General features: G+C 54.1%; 1 protein-coding gene across 3 annotated transcripts in view; it reads left to right on the top strand.

Annotated features, from left to right (window-relative positions):
• Nucleotides 1-16,066, top strand: part of SPATA20 (spermatogenesis associated 20) — a 29,939-nt gene extending 13,873 nt beyond the window's left edge. For all 3 annotated transcript variants that reach the window (XM_073310383.1, XM_073310384.1, XM_073310385.1), the window contains 3 exons: nucleotides 284-483; nucleotides 1,659-1,739; nucleotides 13,964-16,066. In XM_073310383.1, coding sequence (XP_073166484.1) covers nucleotides 284-483; nucleotides 1,659-1,739; nucleotides 13,964-14,134 — 452 coding nt within the window. In that variant the 3' untranslated portion in view covers nucleotides 14,135-16,066. The remainder of the gene's footprint in view (nucleotides 1-283; nucleotides 484-1,658; nucleotides 1,740-13,963) is intronic.
• The last annotated feature ends 1,437 nt before the right edge of the window (nucleotides 16,067-17,503 follow it).

Below are 17,503 nucleotides of genomic sequence, written 5' to 3'. Positions count from 1 at the left end.
GTCTGAAACAGGCCCCAGGAAAAGATTTCCCAGCCCCTGGATCTTTCATGCTTTGTCTGTGGCCCAGGTCTCAAGGCAGCAGCCTTCGCAGACATCTGCCCTGGGTGCGTCACAGAGCAGCAGCCCTGGAGAGGCTGAGCAGTGCCCGGCCCTGACACCCAGCACACTGACATGCTCCTTCGGCGCCGTCCTGCTGGCATGCCAGGCAGCCGTGCCCCTGTGGCAAGTGCTGCGCCTCAGGGGCACTGGGCTGCTTGGCTGACAGGCTCTTGTCCCCCTGTAGATCAAGATGGCGTGGAGCCCAGCGCCAACTCCGTGGCCGTTGCTAACCTACTCAGGGCAGCCTGTTACTCCGGCAACATGGAGTGGGTGGAGAAAGCCGGGCAGATCCTGGCTGCCTTCTCAGAGAGGCTGCTGAAGATCCCTGTGGCCCTGCCAGAGATGGCCCGAGCCACCGTGGCCTTTCACCGCACTCTCAAACAGGTAGGGACTTTGGCCAGTGGATCTGTGTGGTCAGAGACTCACCTGCTGCTTCCCCAGCACATCCTGCTCTGCCCTAGCATAGAGGCCCCTCCCCACACTGAGCAGAGCTCTGTAGCTTACAGGGAGTCTGATTGTCCTGGGTGGCAAGACGGCTGCTCCACGGCAGAGGCACGTGGTTTGTGGCTGTTGGCATGTGCCCTGGGGAAGGGAGGGGATTCTCTGCCTGGCAGCTCCTGTGGGGATACTAGGGTGTATAGGGCTGTAGGATGTACCTTGCATCCTGCAGAGAACCCCCAGGGAGGGAGGAGAGACAGCAGTGCCCTTTGGAGCCCCCAGCTGCCTGGGGCCTGTGTGCAGCCACTGGCCATGGCTTCCCCATTCGGGAACAGCTGGTGGCAATTCTGCTGTGTGTATCCCCAGGAGTCGGATGAGGCTGGTACAGTAAGTGACTGACTAGGAGTGACTGTGAAATCGCCCCGTGACCATTCCATGAACTCCTCCTTTGCTTCTCCATCTGTTTCCGGTTGGTTTGGTCCTTTGCAGGCTTTCTCCTCTCTGCCTGGAGGAAGACTAGATGGGTGAGAGGGGAGGGGCGAGGTGGAGATGAATGAATCACAAGGATGAGTGAGCCCATAGCATGGGGGATCCCAAAATGCTGCTTATTGCAGGGGAAGGAAAGAGTCATTTCCCCATCACTGACATGCAGCCACCTCTGGGGTGCCACATGACAGCAGGGAGACAGCACTCAGCAGCACTTCAAAGCAGTTTGGGACAGGAAGTGAAGGACAATTGTGACAGCAAGAATCCAGTCACCTGACTTAGACACCTTCCTTTCTCCACGGTTCCTTGTGTCCCTCTGCTTTCCCCTCCCACCTAGTCCTTCCATCCTGCCCTTTGCCCTCTCTCCCTCTGCCGGGCTGAGGATTGAACGCATGGCATGGCTGGCCTGCTGTATCTCAGTCCTCCTGTCCCGGGGTATGCACTCACCGTTACCTGACGGAGTGGGGGAGGAAACGTTCCCTGGGGCGCCAGAGCTGCCTCCTGCAGGGTTTGGGCACCTTCCTCTGAGGCCCCGGGTCCTGGCCACTGTTAGAGAGACAAGCCTGGGCCGGATGGTACTCGGCTCTGATCCCGCCTGTTTCCATTCACCTTTGCATTCCTTTCTCTGCGGACAGGTCGTTATCTGCGGCGCCCCAGAAGCAGAAGATACTAAAGATCTGCTCCGCTGTGTGCACTCCATCTTCGCTCCAAACAAGGTACCCACCCTCTCCACAGCCTGCCAGCCAGCCCCGGTGCCCTCTGGGCCCACAGCCTGGTTCTGCTTCTCTGCCTCTCTTCACACCGGGCAGTGGCTCTCTGCAGCGTGCTGGATTCCTGATGCTCTCTCTCCCTCACCCACCCTTCCCCTTCTCCCATCCACACCTCTCTTTTAAAGGGGTGCCCTACTTTCCCCACACGCCCTCCAGTTGCTGTGCCTTGTTTGTCAGCTTGGGAGGCAGGGATCATGAATCCCATTCCCTGGGCGCCTCTCCCTGACACAGAGAAATGGCTGCAGAGGCTCTTTCTGTCAGCCTGTACCCGGGAAATGAATTGTTACAACACAGCATGTGTGTTTACACGGGACTCCCAGAGAGAGACGCTTGTTCCAGGGCGAACGTGCCCGGCCTGGCTGTCAGCACTGGATTGCACATGTATCTAGGTTACTGAACTCAGCAACACAACTTCTGCCTGGAAATGCAACATCTTCTTAGCTCCCTCCCAGCCCCACACCCTCAACAGGAACCCTGCAGACTCCCCCAGAAGCTCCTCTGTCTCCTCTGATCCCTCAGTTCCTGTGCCAGGAACCCCCCCCAGAGCCTAATGTCCTCTTCCACCCATTCGAATCCCCAAACCTCCCTTAGATCCTCCCTCAGCCCCAGCCCCCTGAGACGCGCCCAGGACCAAGATCCGTGCATCCACTCTCAGGTCCAGGAGTTCCCATGAGCCCAGTGCTGGCCCCGCTTTCCTCACTCCCAAGTGCCTTGTGCTGTCCGTGCTGTGGGCTGAGGGCAGTCAGCTCTGCGCAGCACAGTTGCCTTGGGCATGGGGGTTTGTCATGCACTGGCATGTTGGATGCAATCCCTTTAGATGTTAAATGAGCCCCTGGTGCTCGGCTGTTCCTTGCAGTTAGCGGTGACTGTATTTTAAGGCATTCCCCGGTGGAGGGTGAGTACGAGGTGTAACATCTTCCCACCGCTCACCTCGTGTTCTGCTCTCCCAGTGGAATGGAACTGGTTCGTCACTCCTGACTAGGGCTGTGTGACTCTGCCTGTCCCGGCGTGGCTGGGAAGGCGCGCTGAGCACCCCGGCGCTGCTGCCTGGGGTTGGGAGTGGAGCTGTCGGATTGGTGTGGAAGAGACAGAAATCCCTCCGAACAGCACGACAGCTGAGCCCCGTGGCAGCTGTCACATTCAGCCGGCAGCGTCTCTGCCCTTTTGATTGACAGCTTGCTTACTTGGTAACATGTCGAGCTGAACGAAACAGGGCAGAAGAGAAGGGACGGGGTCAGTGCCAAAGGAGAAGAAAGTTCGTAGCTATGAACAGCTGAACTGGGTTCATCTCTGACAGCAGCAGTTCAGAGCCCTAGTGCCAGGAGTCGCACGCCTAACCACACACTGGAGTGCGACTGGCAGGAGTCACACGCTGAGCCACGTGTCAGAGCACTAGTGCCGGGAGTCGCCCGCCCAGCCGCCCGCCGGTGCCGGGAGTCGCCTGCCCAGCCGCCCGCCGGTGCCGGGAGTCGCCCGCCCAGCCGCCCGCCGGAGCGCCGGTGCCGGGAGTCGCCCCCCCAACCGCCCGCCTGTGCTAGGAGCTCTCCGTGCACTTCAGGTACAACACACTTGCTCTCTGCATTGTTCCTCGTAAGAGCCCTGATCTGTTAGCAGACTGGTTCGACTCGGTAAGCTCAGTCACTGTGCACATCCTAGCCCTGCAATAATCCCAGTGAAGTGAAGAGACCCACGGCACTCCTGCAGGATCTGAGTCCTGCCCGGTGTGTGTGTCTGGCAGGACCCCGCAGCCATGACACTCTCTGCAATGGCTTTGGTGCAGGCCATCACTGCCCCGCAATCTCTCCCTGGCTCCCCAGGCCCCATCCATGCAACTGGCGTTGCCAGCCAGTCACTGGCTCCAGTAAGTGACTCTGGTCTGTGTCTGTAGCAATCCCGTCATCTCCTGGCCTTTCTTCCCTGCGTGGGAAGGTCGCCATCCAGTCTACACAACAGCCCTGTGCCCCTCCCTGGGATCTGCCACAAGAGCTAATGTGGGCAGCATGGATACGTGCCAAGGAAGAGTCAGCCTGGATTTACTCAGGGCCGCAGCGGCTCGAGGACCTCCAGGGTCGGGGGTTGCAGCAGTGAAAAGTGGGGTTTTTGCGGGGAGCCAGTGGGTGGTGCTGGCTGAGTGTCAGGTGTGACGCAAGGTGGCTGGGCTTGCACAGGTTCAGCTGCCGGCTGGGCTGCCTCCCGCGGGTGGGTGAAGGCAACCACAGAGTGTGCCCTCCCTTGGGATGAATCTCCTGTGGGCACAGGAGGTGAGGAGGTGTAATGAAGGGAACGTGGCTCCTGGTTGCTCAGAGCCTGTTCTTCTCCTGCTGGCTCCAGCATCTCTCTGGTGCTGGCTCCATGACAGGCTGGCCTGTCCCATGGCTCCAGTGTGCCCTGGCCAGTCCTTGTTCTGCTCGCGGGGTTTCTTTCTGTTACCAGCTTTATTCCTCCCTCTCTCCCTTGGAAGGATTAAAGCCAGTGACCCACTTTGCCGGAATTGAACGTACTGGGTTGGCAGCAGGAGGCTGAGTCCTCTGGTGCCACTGTTAATAAATTACTCCCTGTTCAACAGCTGTGCCAGCCTTTGTTCTCTGCAACCTGAGCAGGTTCTGTGAGGGGGACTCGGACAACAAACCGACCGGGGAGCGCGAGCAAATCAAATGGCAAAGAAATTCACTTCCTTTCTCGCTGTTTAATTCAGTTGCCTCCAACTGCAACATGGAGCTTTGGAAGTCAAAGCCCAGCTGTTCGAGACATTCACTCCAGCACTGCAGAGATAGATGGTGGAATATCTCTTGGTAGGGGCGATGGAAGCTCCCTAAAAGTGGGAGGGCCACCAGTGTCCGAACTGTGGCCCCACCCCTTCCCCCGAGGCCGTGCCCCCACGTCGCCCCTTCTCTGCAAGGTTCTGCTCCCATGCCACCTCTTCCCCCCAGGACCCTGCCCCCACTCACTCCTCTCCCCCCCCCGTCCCCCGCATTACTTGCCCTTACGTTCAGTAAAAAGTGATGGGACCATGGCCCTCTGCCCCCAGCGTCCCTGCCTCTTAGGTTTGCCTTCCCTGCAGTACGAGGCAGGAAAGAGCAGGAGGAAGATTGGTCCCTGGAATGGGTTTCACGTCAGAGCCTGGACTTGTGGAGATAGTTAAAATACCAAAGTGTGGGCTTCTTGGCAACTGCCCACACATTCCATGTTTGGCCTAGTCACTGGGGTTGTCAAAGGATTGTGGGCTGTGACCTCAAAGGATTGTGGGATTGGGAGCAGGGTAAGAAACTGCAGCTGGTTTTTGGTTGACGAGTGGAGGAAGGCTGAGAATTTTTTGCCCAATTGTTTGTCGGACACAACTATTAGTGCACAAAGAACCCAGCAGCCATGTCTGTTTTTAGCAGATTGGTTAGCAGAACCAATGCAGGTGCCCGCCTCCCCCCGCCCCCATCCTTTAACAACAGCTGTCGCTCTTGTGCTCCCGTTGATCTCCTGGGCCCTTCCCTTTCCCTGCCTTATAGAAAGGAGCCTGAGCAGGGTTGCACCTGGTGATGGATTTGGTTTATCCTCTTTGTGGTTCTATCTGACTCCAGTCCTGCCGATGGATATTGAATTAAACTACATGCTAGTGTTCTATTGCATGGTTCCCATTTGGTTCTCGGTGAAAATCATGGCACTAAAACACTCCTTCCCTATCCTTCTAAATAAATGTTGCCTCTGACATGATGTGTTATTTCCCCGTTGCTGCATCACATCCCAGTCTCTAGAATCACTTTGCAGAATGGAGGGAGAAAGAACTTGCTTTGGAGTCTTTCCATGTGTCTATAAAAGATTCCAGGCAAAAGAGCACAGAAGCCCTGGAGACTGACTGACTGATTAAAGCAGAGACAAGGACAGCCTGAGCAGAGAGAGGGCTGTGCTTTGAAATTAATTTTCAGTGCTTTTTAGAATAGCAAGGTATGAGTTGCTAGTTCCTGAGCACAACCAGTGAAAAGAACAATGGCATGGCTGAGATGCAAGCAGAGGAATGGGCAGCAGCCTTGTGCCACTCAGGATATAAACAATGACATGTAGGAGAACACACAGGAAATGACAACAGCCTGTTGAACAGGAAGAGAAATGTGACATCATCAGAATGGGGAGTTGACTTGTCAATGATGTCATTCGTAGCACTGTGCAGAGGATGGAAGCTCTGTTTCATGAGGATTACGAGATTTTGAAACTTGGTTTAAGTTCTCCTCAGAACAAAATGCAAACATTTCAGAATTCTCCATGAAGAAAAATTTAATTTCAGATCAGTTGAAATGTTTTGTTTCTGTTTCTATTTGAATATCATAATCTCTAATAAAATTCAAAATTAAAACACTTTGAAGCAAAAAGTTGTTCCCGGGTAAATAATCAAACCTTTTTGTTTTGAGAACACCGAAACAGGATTCTTTGATGTTGGCAGAACTTTTTTCCCAGATTTTTCTCCACAATGAAACTTCTATGAAATCAACATGATTTTGTGAAGCGTTTTGATTTTGATGTAACTTCATTTTCCAATGGAAAATGGTTCCGTCCAAGGTCTTCTGACTGCCAAGACTGTAACAGGGTTCAAAAAAGAACTAGATAAGTTCATGGAGGATAGGTCCATCAATGGTTATTAGCTAGGATGGGCAGGGATGGTGGCCCTAACCTCTGCTTGACAGAAGCTGGGAATGAGTGACAGGGGATGGATCATTTGATCATTACCTGTTCCGTTCATTCCCTCTGAAGCACCTGGCATTGGCCACTGTCGGAAGACAGGATACTGGCCTGTGGACCTTGGGTCTGACCCAGTATGGCTGTTCTTATTAGTTGGGGATGCAAGAGGGGTTCTTGTCAGTTTTCTATAGGGATGGGCCTAAACCAGAACCCTGGATTCCAACCTGCCTGAAGCTTTGGAAAGTTTGGATCAGAACATCTCAAATTACACAGACCTGGGTCCATGTCTCCCAGTGCTGGTGTCTTCAGCGAACGAGGTACTGCGCCCTGCTCAGCCTCTCTATAATGGACGGGATGTCAGAGGCCTGCATCCACCCTAGTGACAGCTGCCTCTCTCTCTGTTGTCTCCAAGGTCTGGAGTGAGAGATCCTGGCTCTTCCACATGTGATTGACGCTGACAAGGAGACAGAGCTGCTGAACACAAGCACCTCCTGGATTGTCATATGAGGGCTTACCTGATGCCAGGCTATCTCCTCACAGTTTGGTAAAACAGGGCTGAAAGCAGAAGAATTGGAGCTGAAGTGTCCTAAGTATCTTCTGACTTGCTAGCTCTGGGCTGCGGCCAGAGCCTAAGCCAGGTGCGATGTCTCTGCTGCCACCGGAGGGAGAGAGGCAGGTGCTGTCCCTGCTGCAGCTGAGAAGTTAAGTGCCAAGGAAACTCCAGGCAGGAGCCCGAAGAAAGATGCCTCCATGCTGCTGGGTCCTATGCATGTGGCAGGGTTTGCTGCTGCTGGGGCTTTTGACACAGTATGCTGCTGAGAGGTGCCAGACTGTCAGCCCTAGGACTGGCGTCCTCTGATTGTGCCCAGAATCGGCAGGGCAGGCAGCAGCAGTCCAAGCTCCCTGATGCCATCCTGCCTGCGTGCCTCTGGTCTGATCTGCAGAAACCCACCTCTGAGGACGAGAGACGTGCTGTTAACTAAGGCTCCATGGCCTTCGTAAGTCCTGGGCACTGTTCCCTCTGAGCTGTGTGCGTGTGAGCCCGCACACCGATCCGAAAGCCCGCACATACGGCGAAACACCGCGTGCACAACAAATGAAATGCTACATCGGAGCCAGGCCGAAATATCATTTACGGGCGACTTTTGACATTGTTCGCCCACCATCTATCAACACAGCCAGATTCTCCTAGCCGGCAAGGGGGGGAGGAAAGGGAAAGGAGGTTAAATTTCCTTTTTTCTAAGTATTTAAAGATGACATCTATAAAATAACATGGTATAAAACTATTATCACAAATTGCAAATTAAAACTTTTTAACTGTATAAGCATTTTACTCGCTTGGGCGCACTTGCCTTATGGCGCACAAATTTGAACTCTTCTTCAAAAATTTGCACAGAAGAAATTTTTCACATACAAGGCCTGTCAAAAATTAGAGGGAACATTGGCCCCGGGTCACCACAGGAACTGGACTGAGATCATCAACTCATTTCCTAGCCACTTCTAGTCATGACCAGCCAGGGCTGGGTTCAGCAGAATGACCTGGCAGTGAAAGGCTCTGAGAGGTTTAATGAGCAGCTGCGGGGTGTCACGCTGGTCGCAGGTTGCAGACTCAAGGGGCCTGTCTCTCCCCTGCCTACTAGAGGGGGACAGAGTGCTAGGTTACACTTGCACCTCAGGCCCCATGCAAACGCTACCAGGGGTTGCAGTCCGTGCCCACTTTGCACCAGTGTCCATGCCTGCCCCAAGCGCAGGGCAGGGAGAACGAGCCCCAGGAGAGTTCCCGCAGGGAGGATAAAGCTAGTCCTGGATACAGGCTTGCCTTGAAGTGGGAGCAGAGTCCCAGGTTCATCCGGGGAGCGGGTTGGAGGGCTCCATTCTCCCCAGGGCAAGCAGGGAGCGCGAGCCCTGTGGAACCCCATCGCAGAGCTTGGCTGAGTGTGGGGCATGGAGTGAATCCAGAGCTGGGGCACTGCTGGCTGGGGGATTTCAGCACGGCTTCCCCCTGGGATCCCTGGATGTGCCTGGCCTCTCCCGCCCTCTGTGTGTGGCGCCCATTACTACTCTTGCCAGTTAACTGGCTCTTTTTCCCCGGCCCACCTCAGCTAAAGGAGAGGAGAGGCAAAGCCTTCCAGCCACACTGCTCAGGATTTGGACAGGCTCAGACACCAGGACCCCAGAGCAACTTTCCTGTCCAACGAGACGTGTGGAAGCCTGGGCCCAAACTGCCTTTTCCCCCTTCAGGAGGCCGCTCGCCCAGAGCGCCTAACAGGCGCCTCTGCCCTTTCCCGGTCCCCTCCCACCACTCTCCATTTCTCCACCCCGTTCTGCAGCGCTTGCCTCTCTTGCCCTGGAGACGGCAGAGCAGCTGTGTCAGGAGTTTAAGAGACGTCAACATGACACCCCCGCCCACCCACCCATTGCTGGCAGGTTGCTGGGGGCTAGCCTGAGCTGCATTGATGTAATTAACTAGGTCGTTCCAGTAATTAATTCCTCGCAAACATCACAGTGAAATCCTTGTCGTAGTGAGGTTGAGAAAGCTGGTGAATTTACATTTGATACCAGTGTTGGGGGCGGGGGGGCGGCTGCTGTGTGAGGAGAGAGGAATCAGTGAGTGCCGCAGAAGGACGGGTTCATTTAACCCTTTGCTGTGCTGAGCTGGGGTGGCAGGGACCCAAGTCTGGAATCTCAGGTCTGTCATTTTGTATGGTAACATTTCAGGCCAAGGTGCATGATAATCAGGGATTAATAGCGACAGCATCCTTTGTTTATCTAGCATCCTTCATCCCATCTTTAGACACTTCACCAAGTGATAGAAGATGTGGAGCCTAAAGGCTCACTTCTCTTCCCCTCCAAAGTGCAGCCTACTCGGGGGCAGAGCACGGCATCTCTTTAGCAGCCATCAGGAACGCTACCCAGCAGCTTGGGAACAAGAACTCTTGGTTGTAGTGAGTTGGGGTCGTGCAGCCTGTTCCTGACCTGCTGCTGATTTGCATTGTGACCCTGAGCAGGTCATTTCCCTGCTTTGTGGCTCAGTTTCCCCTTGGAGAATGTTGCTAACGGTCCTTTATCTGCTGTGATGCTTGCTCTTAGAGTCACCCCCACCCTTGTAACACGCATTGAGCTCAAAGGAAGCTGCATCTGTACAGTTCTTGCCGTTACTCTTTCAAGGGTCCCTGCATTCAGTAGGCCGGGGGTCTCAGGCTGCCCCATGTGGTTGTGTGGTTATTATTGTGCTCTCTGAAAGGGGTGGATGAACCCTTCATTGAGGTCTCCTCTGACTGTCAAGGTGGACTAGGCTTGGGGGGGCTCTTGCTGATTGGCTAGAAGGGGGGAGTGCAGATTTTACCTGTGAGCTGCAGCCCTCCTTGCACTGACCTGCTTAGAACATGCCCTGGATTCCCCACTGCTCCGTGCCAGCAGGGGCTGGTGGACTAGGGAGGAAAGAGACGTTGGTGTCTTTTCCTCCTAACCTTACCCAGTGCTAGGGGCCAAAGGCAGTGTCCTGACGGTGGCAGGCAGATTTCAGTCACTGCCAGAGGCAGGCATGGGCCTGGGCCTGAGCCTGCTCCTGGGTTAATTCCCTGGCCTGCTAAAGGCCTGCGGGGTAATTATGAAGGATTTCATTATCTCCTCTTCCATGGAGCGCTAACACGCCAGCCTTGCTTTGTCCTGGCCCAGCCAGAGGACCTCAGGGAGGCTGCGAGAAAATGAATAATGAATTTCAGATTAGATATGAATTGGTAATTAATCACTCCTGGAATTAATTCCAGACAAAGCCAGTGGGGCACTGGGGGGAGGCAGGAGGGGGGTTGGAGAGAAATGATGCCAATCCTGAGCTGAAGCCAGAGGCAGGGAAGGGGGCCCCTCCAGCCAGGGAGGGGGCAGCTAGCTCCAGGCCCCTGTGGAGGAGATGGGAGCAGGCTGAATGGAAGGCGCCCTGGGAAAGAGAGATGGTCCATAGGAGGGCAGCAGTGGCCGCTGTGTGACGAGGGGGCCTGCTGCCCAAATGGAGGGGAATGGGGCAGGACAGCTGTTGGGGGGAGGGCGGGAGTTTGGAGCATGTCAGAGAGAGGAGAGTGAGTGGGAGGCTAGCCGGGTCTGTGGCCTGGTTGGGAGGAGTCCGGGGCAAGCCCGAGGCTTTAGCAGAGGAGCTAGGAGATGTGTGTGGGTGGGGGGAATGTGGCTCGCAGGGTTTGAAGCAGGCTCAGTGCGATGTGGGTGGGGCTGCGCTGGAGGGGTGCAGTGTGTGTCAGTGGGTGGGATCTTTGCCTGCCTCTGGCGTGCGAGGGGAGTTGGTATGCGGTGGTTGGGGTGGAAGCTGACATGTGTTGTGTGGAAGCACGAGTTGGGGTGATGTGTGCAGCGATTGCTGCTCTAGGGTGTTGGATGTCAGTGCCGGGGGACATTGGTATGATCTGTGCTCTGCTTGCTGCATTTGGATGAGGGGTGTGTCAGTGGTTCTGTGTGTGTACGTGTGTTTAAGAACAGATGTGATCCGTGAGGGGGTTGGGGTCTGCTATTGCTGGGAGTGTGTGTGTTTAGGGGTTAGTGGTGTGATCAGTGTGATGGTGTACAGTTGTATTGGTGTGTGTCTGCGCTCAGGGGTGTGGGTGTGATGTGTGCTGTGGTTGCTGGGTTAGGGCGTGGGGCGTGGGTTGGTGTCAGAAGTATGTCTGCGCTGACTGCTGGGGTGCTGGGATGACGGGCCTGCTGGGCAGACAGTGCAGGAATGCCGCCCTTCTTTGCTGGCGTTGGAGAACAGGCTGGCTGGGGAAAACATGCGTCCTCCCGCCCCCTGGTAGCAGGTCCCGGCCCACAGCAAATGAGCGTGTGGGCGACAGCGAGCCAGGGCATTGTGGGAGAGCGCAGGCTCTGGTGGGGAAGGGTGATCAGCATTTTGGCTTGAAAATTGCCCGGGTGCCATGTGAACCACGAGTAAGGCTATGATTTTGTCGCGGAGGTCGCAGAAGATATGGAATCTGTGACTTATAGAGACCTCCGTGACTTCAGGCCCCCACTGGTAGGAGCTGCAGGGCCCCCGCCGCCCGTGGTGGCTGGGAACTGTGGGGCACTCCCGCTGCCTGGGGCTGTGGGGTACCCTGGAGATCCGAGAAGCCCTGGGCAGCAAGGCAGTGGGGGGAGGCCGCTGCTCTGAACCATGGGTGGTGGGGGCCCTCAGAGCTCCCCCCGCACCTGTCCAGGTGTGGGGACCCCGCAGCTCCCCATTTTGTCATGCATATTTTTTCTGAAAATCAGGGACAGATCACGGGCTTCTGTGACTTTTTCTTTATTGCCTGTGACCTGTCCATGACTTTTACCAAAAAGATCCGTGACAAAACCTTAGCCTTAACCATGAGCCACCTGTGGCAGGGTTGTTGGACTGCTTGACAGCCTCCCGGTGTCATTGGATCCTGCACCTGCCCTGCTCTGCCCCATGCCCCCTGGCTTTGTCCCCACCTCTGTCTGGCATGCTGGAAGATTTGTCCCCTTCTCTGGGCTCCGTGGGATCCCTAGTGTAGGGGGAAAGGGAGGCAGTGCTGAACATGCAGCCATTGGCCTGAGAGGGGGGATCGGTTATTTAGCATCTGCCACAGTTAGGAAAGTGGCTCCTTGTCGAGTGTCTCAGGGATCCGAGGGGAGTGTTAACTCTCAGGCCAGCTTGGGTCCGTCTGCGCTGTGGCTCTGACTCCTGCCTGCGGGAAGCTGGCATGGCTTAAAAGAGATTAATGCCGTTTGAGCTCAATTAGAGCAGCAAATTTGAAGCCTGCTGGGCAGCGGGGGTGTTGCCAGCAGCGCTGTTGATCACAGTTTGTTCGTTGGGTAAACAGGACTTGGGTGGGTTTGCAGCAGAGTTAGTCACTGCTGCAGCACACGGCCCAGCACCACAATGGGCCAAGCTGTCCGTGCGGCCGCTCCCAACTGGGAGCCAACAGGGAGGGGCTGTGCAGCTACACATACGAATAAGCATCGAGTCCCAGGCCGGGCAGCACCCACTGCACATGGTGCCCCCTGACGGTACCCCTCATTGCATGCCAGCACTTCCTTGCACAACACCCCTCGCTGCACACACAAGCCTGGGCATTACTCCCCCCTGCATGCCAACCCTGCCCGGGCACCCGCGCACAGTACACACCGAGCCCCCAGGCAGTACCCCTCACTGCACACTGAGCCTGCAGGCACCACCCCTCACTGCACACTGAGCCCTCAGGCAGTACCCCTCACTGCATGCCAGCTCCCAGCACTGCACACTGAGCCCTCAGGCAGTACCCCTCACTGCATGCCAGCTCCCAGCACTGCACACTGAGCCCTCAGGCACCACCCCTCACTGCATGCCAGCTCCCAGCACTGCACACTGAGCCCTCAGGCAGTACCCCTCACTGCATGCCAGCTCCCATCACTGCACACTGAGCCTCTCATGTGATACTCAGCAGTGCATGCCCAGCCCTCCCCAAGCACCACCCGTCACTACACCAAGCCCCCTGTGTGACACCCTTCACTGAACGCTGAGCCCTTACAGTATACCAACAGAGTGGCTTGAGTGGGGGTTGGCAGGGATCAGCACCTTCCAGGGTGGAGCCCTAAGTTAGCACAGATCAATGAGAGGAGAGTGACCTGCATTGAGGAGCCCTGGCCATATGGTCCTGCGCTTATTCTGGTCAGGAGGTGCCGTACGTTTTTGTTGCTAAGAGGGGAAAACAGGCGTTTAGGCCTCACGGGAGACATGCACAAGGGGAGGAGGGGTAGCAGGGTGGGTCAGGCAGGATACGCCATGTAGAGGGGGTGCAGGAAAGGGGAGAGGGCTAGAAATGGGGGTCCCACGTTCTTCTGGCAGCATTGGTTGGTCTGTAGGGTCCAGGTCTCTCTGGAATAGAAGCATAGGACTAGAAGGGATCATAAGAGTCATGTAGTCTAATCCCCTGCCAATGTGCAGGCTTTGTTGTGTCTAAACCATCTGAGACAGGTGGCTCTCCAGCCTCCTTTTGAGAACCTCCTGTGAAGGTGTTTCCATGACCTCCGGAGGTAGTCTCTGCCCTTGGTCTCCTGTTCTTACAGTTAGGAAGTTTTTCCTGAGATTTAATTTCAATCTGTTGTGCTGGAGTTTGAACCCATCGCCTCTTGTCCTGCCCCTGCTGGCAAGAGAGAACAACTTTTCTCCATCTTTTTTATGGCAGCCTTTCAAGAAGCTGGCATGTCTCCCCCACCCCCAATCTCCTCTCTTCCAAACTAAATATACCCAGGCCCTTCAGCCTTCAAAGAAGTGTTACAAAAAGTTAGTAAATAGCAGCAGTAAAGGGTGTGGGGATGTGATTGCAGGGTCTGTGCTCCATGAGACATGCCCTAAGATCTGTATCTGGTTCTCTTCACCTTCCATCCTCCCCTCTCCTAGCATGTGTAGGCGTGATACAGTTAGCACTTCCCACGGTGGGCCAGGGGAGCTGACTGGGTCTTGACTGTGTTCTCCCTTTCACTCCATCCCTGACTGTCTCCATCTCTGTGTATCCCAGGTGCTGATGCTGGCGGACGGGGACAGTACTGGATTCCTGTACCACCATTTGCCCTTCCTCTCCTCCCTGGAGAGGAAAGACGGAAAAGCCACTGCTTATCTCTGTGAAAACTTTGCCTGCTCCCTGCCTGTCACCTCCTCCCAGGAGCTGCGCAGGCTGCTGCTGCTGTGAGCTGTCGCCCCGTGGCCCCGCCGGGCACCCTGCCGTCTTGGCGAAGGTGGAAGAAAATAGACTAGTGAGACAGCCGCGGTGACTATGCATGGACACAGCGCAGAACTCTGCAATAAAGTCACCTTTTGCACAAGCCACTCCCTGGATTGATCTTAGTGAAACTGACAAGCAGTCACAGCCATCCATCCCTGCTGGCTCCCCACCACCCATCCGTGAGCAGCTCTGTCCTCTGAGATGGTTTTAGCCCTCCTGTTTCAGTTGTAACAGTGTCTTTCCTCCTCCTCATCAGGAAGACTCACACTCCACAGTTCTCAAGAGCACTGCCCATTTGGGGCTGATTATGTTCCTTGCATTCAAATCCCCAGGGACAGGTGCAGTTAGTTCTGATCTGAACCATGACCAGTTGAGTCAAATATGAAGAGTCCACATGCAGTGGAATCTAATCATAACAATGTCCAATCAGGTTGCTCCTTTTCCTAGGTAGATTTTGCAGCACCCCGGGCGGTGGCATTGTCCCTGTTTATGGAAACTGAGGCACAGAGAGATTCATCTGCCCAGATTACATAGGAAGAGCCAGGAATAGAACCCAGGAGTCCTGACTTCCCATCCCCCTACTCCAATGTTTCTCAACTGGTGGGTTGCGATCCCTGGGAGTGGGGTGGGTGTTGTGTAAGGCAATCCAGGGAGTGGGGGGGGACAGAGGGAGGCACTGGAAATTTTATTACAAATAAAAACAACGAAAGTCTCACTCCCTGCACAGCCTCCCCTTTCAATGTCAAGGATTCTCTGTCAGCCTCTCCAAACACACGCACAAATCAATTACACAGGCTTATTAGCACTGTTAGCATGAATACATTTTTACTCGTAAATGCAAGGAAGGTTACAACATTTTTTTTTTTACCTTAAATAAGGATCTGCCCTCTGAAAAGCACTGCCCTCCTCTAGCCAGTGTCAAGGGGGATGCGGCGGAGTGTCTAGCTGTGAACCGTCATGCGCAGCAGTGGCTAATTCCAGTGGGCCACCGGCAGTGTGGTCTAATTCAGGGGTCCTCAAACATGGTTCCCTGTGGCCCACCTGTACAGCTGCAATGGGTACTGCGCCCCGCTGTTAACACCACTATGAACAACTAGAACCATTAATAATCATTACATACAGCTAAACGATAACACTGTAAGCAAAGAATTCCCATGTTTCCTTTTCATTTGAATATAAACAGTTGTAAGGATAGAAATCCCTAGCAATATGCACTCAAAGACAGGCTTTAAGGTCTTTGAAACCAACAGGTTTAGTAAAGCTACACTTTAAAAAAACATGGAGACCAAAATGTGGTGTTCAAACAGGGCAAACAGTGCATAACTGTACCATGTACAAAACTGAATGAGCAACACAACATTAACAAAATTGTTAAAAAACCAGTTATTTGTTGATTTTAAACTTTGAACCCTATATTGTGTTTTCAATATTTTTTTAGTGTAAAATCTGAATTTCTGTGTTGTATAAGTCAAGACTGAACCCTACTCTCTACTAATTAGAAAACAATCAGATATTGTAAATAAAAATGCAAAATAACAGTTCTGTTATAACACACTGAGGCAACAGGTACTCAACCCGTCCAGTGAAAGAGAATCCAAACTTCAAGCATGCATCACCGTATTTTCTTACCACTTTATTTTTTTGGCTGGCTCATTTGTGTCACTGTAGATGGTCCAGGGCTTTCATCATCTTCTCCACCAGTGCATTCTTCTTGCTTCTGAAAAATAAATCCAGCCAGGTCAGATAGAAAAACTGCTTGCCGTTTTTACAGTTGTAAGTGGCAGACTGTGTGTACATTGCTAGGTTACCTTGCAGTGAAATGCATCATTGTACTCGTGAGAATTAAACTTGATTTATTGCAGCTTGGGTTTTTATAAATAAAGTTTTTTCTATACTCTGTCCAGCATATACAGCTCTAAACATTTCATTGCTGTAGCTTTTACTGACGTGAGTCACATGGAGTTAAAGATTTACTAAGAGCTTGACTGGAGAATATAGTTACGCCGGTGGACCATGTGGCACTGTGCAGCAGCCTTCAGTTTGGGAACCCTGGGTCTAATTCCCTCTGTCCTGGGGCGTGGGGGTCTTTAAGAATCAGTGTTGCAACCTGCAGTGACTGCTGATTTTAGTCCAGTGGGAGCAGATAGTTCCATTTCCCTCTTGCCACCACTGGGGACCAGCATATGTGCCTGGTTGGGGGTAATAGCGTCTCTCAGTTAAACGCTGACTCCCCCGGGGCTCAGAAAGTTCAACATGGGTCACTTTAAACACATGCTCAAACCATATAAGGTGGAAAATAGAAGCATGGCTAACTGGGTGCATGGTGCCTGGGGCAGGAGCGGGCTGGGACACTGGCTCCCATTAAAAGCAAAGTCCTTGTCAGGCCAGAGGAGATGTTGCCTTCAGTGCTGTGGAGGCTTCCTTGCGATCGTGCCCCCACACTGGTGGTGCAGGCAGGCAGTTCATTCCCACACCAAAGGCAGCTAGCAGAGCAGGCCGAGTGAGCAGGCGTGAAGCCTGGGAGGGTTCTTGGGGCAAGCCCCTCACAAGCAGCATTTGCCTGCTGCTGGGGCTGCTCTTGGGAGCTGCAGCTGTGTCAGGAAAGCAGGGGGAGAAGTAGTCAGCACTCGGACTTCCACCTGTAGCACTGCTTGATCTCCCCTTGGCTTTTCCCTTCTCTGTAGCTCTCCCATCTGCTTCGCCTCTCCTACTCCTGGGCCGGCTCTCTGCCTAATTAAAGGAGCCAGGAGAGATTTATGGGCCTCTAACCGTCACCATGGAACAGGCTGTGATGGAGGGATGCTACTCTAGTAACTAACCCTACTGGGGCTGACCTGCTACCTTTGTGCTGGCTAGTACCATAGGTACAGACACAGCCCAGTGACAGGGTTACTCATGGGAGCAAGGGGCCTGAGTAAGTGTAGCAGAATGGGGCCCACCGTAAGAGAATGAGGACCTGATACATTGGCCTGACCATCATCCTGTCAGCCCTGTTGTCGCCTGCGTGATACCAGTCTCAGCTGCTTGACCCTTGGACTCCCAGCTCAGCTCCTCAGGAGCATGTTCACCTATGAGGGATGGCTGAACAGGAGGCAGAAAGGGGTGGGGAGAGCGTGACACTGGAGAGAAGAGGCAACGACTCAGCTGGGAACGTGGTACATGGAGAGAGGTGTGGGGTCTCTGAACCCTGCGGCTGTTCCTGCAAGGGAACTAGCGAATGACATTTCTGGACCCCGTGACAACAGCCTCGCTCCCCGCCTAGCAGCTCTATTTGAATTACATGCTGCATACCTGGAGCTCGGCTGACCCTGGTGACTGAGCAATTTGCTTCAAGAA

The sequence above is a fragment of the Lepidochelys kempii genome, chromosome 14 (assembly GCF_965140265.1).
Source record: "Lepidochelys kempii isolate rLepKem1 chromosome 14, rLepKem1.hap2, whole genome shotgun sequence".
In the NCBI taxonomy this organism is placed as follows: Eukaryota; Metazoa; Chordata; order Testudines; family Cheloniidae; genus Lepidochelys; species Lepidochelys kempii.
Note: the sequence above shows the minus strand (reverse complement) of the source record. Positions and strands in the feature narration are given on the sequence as shown.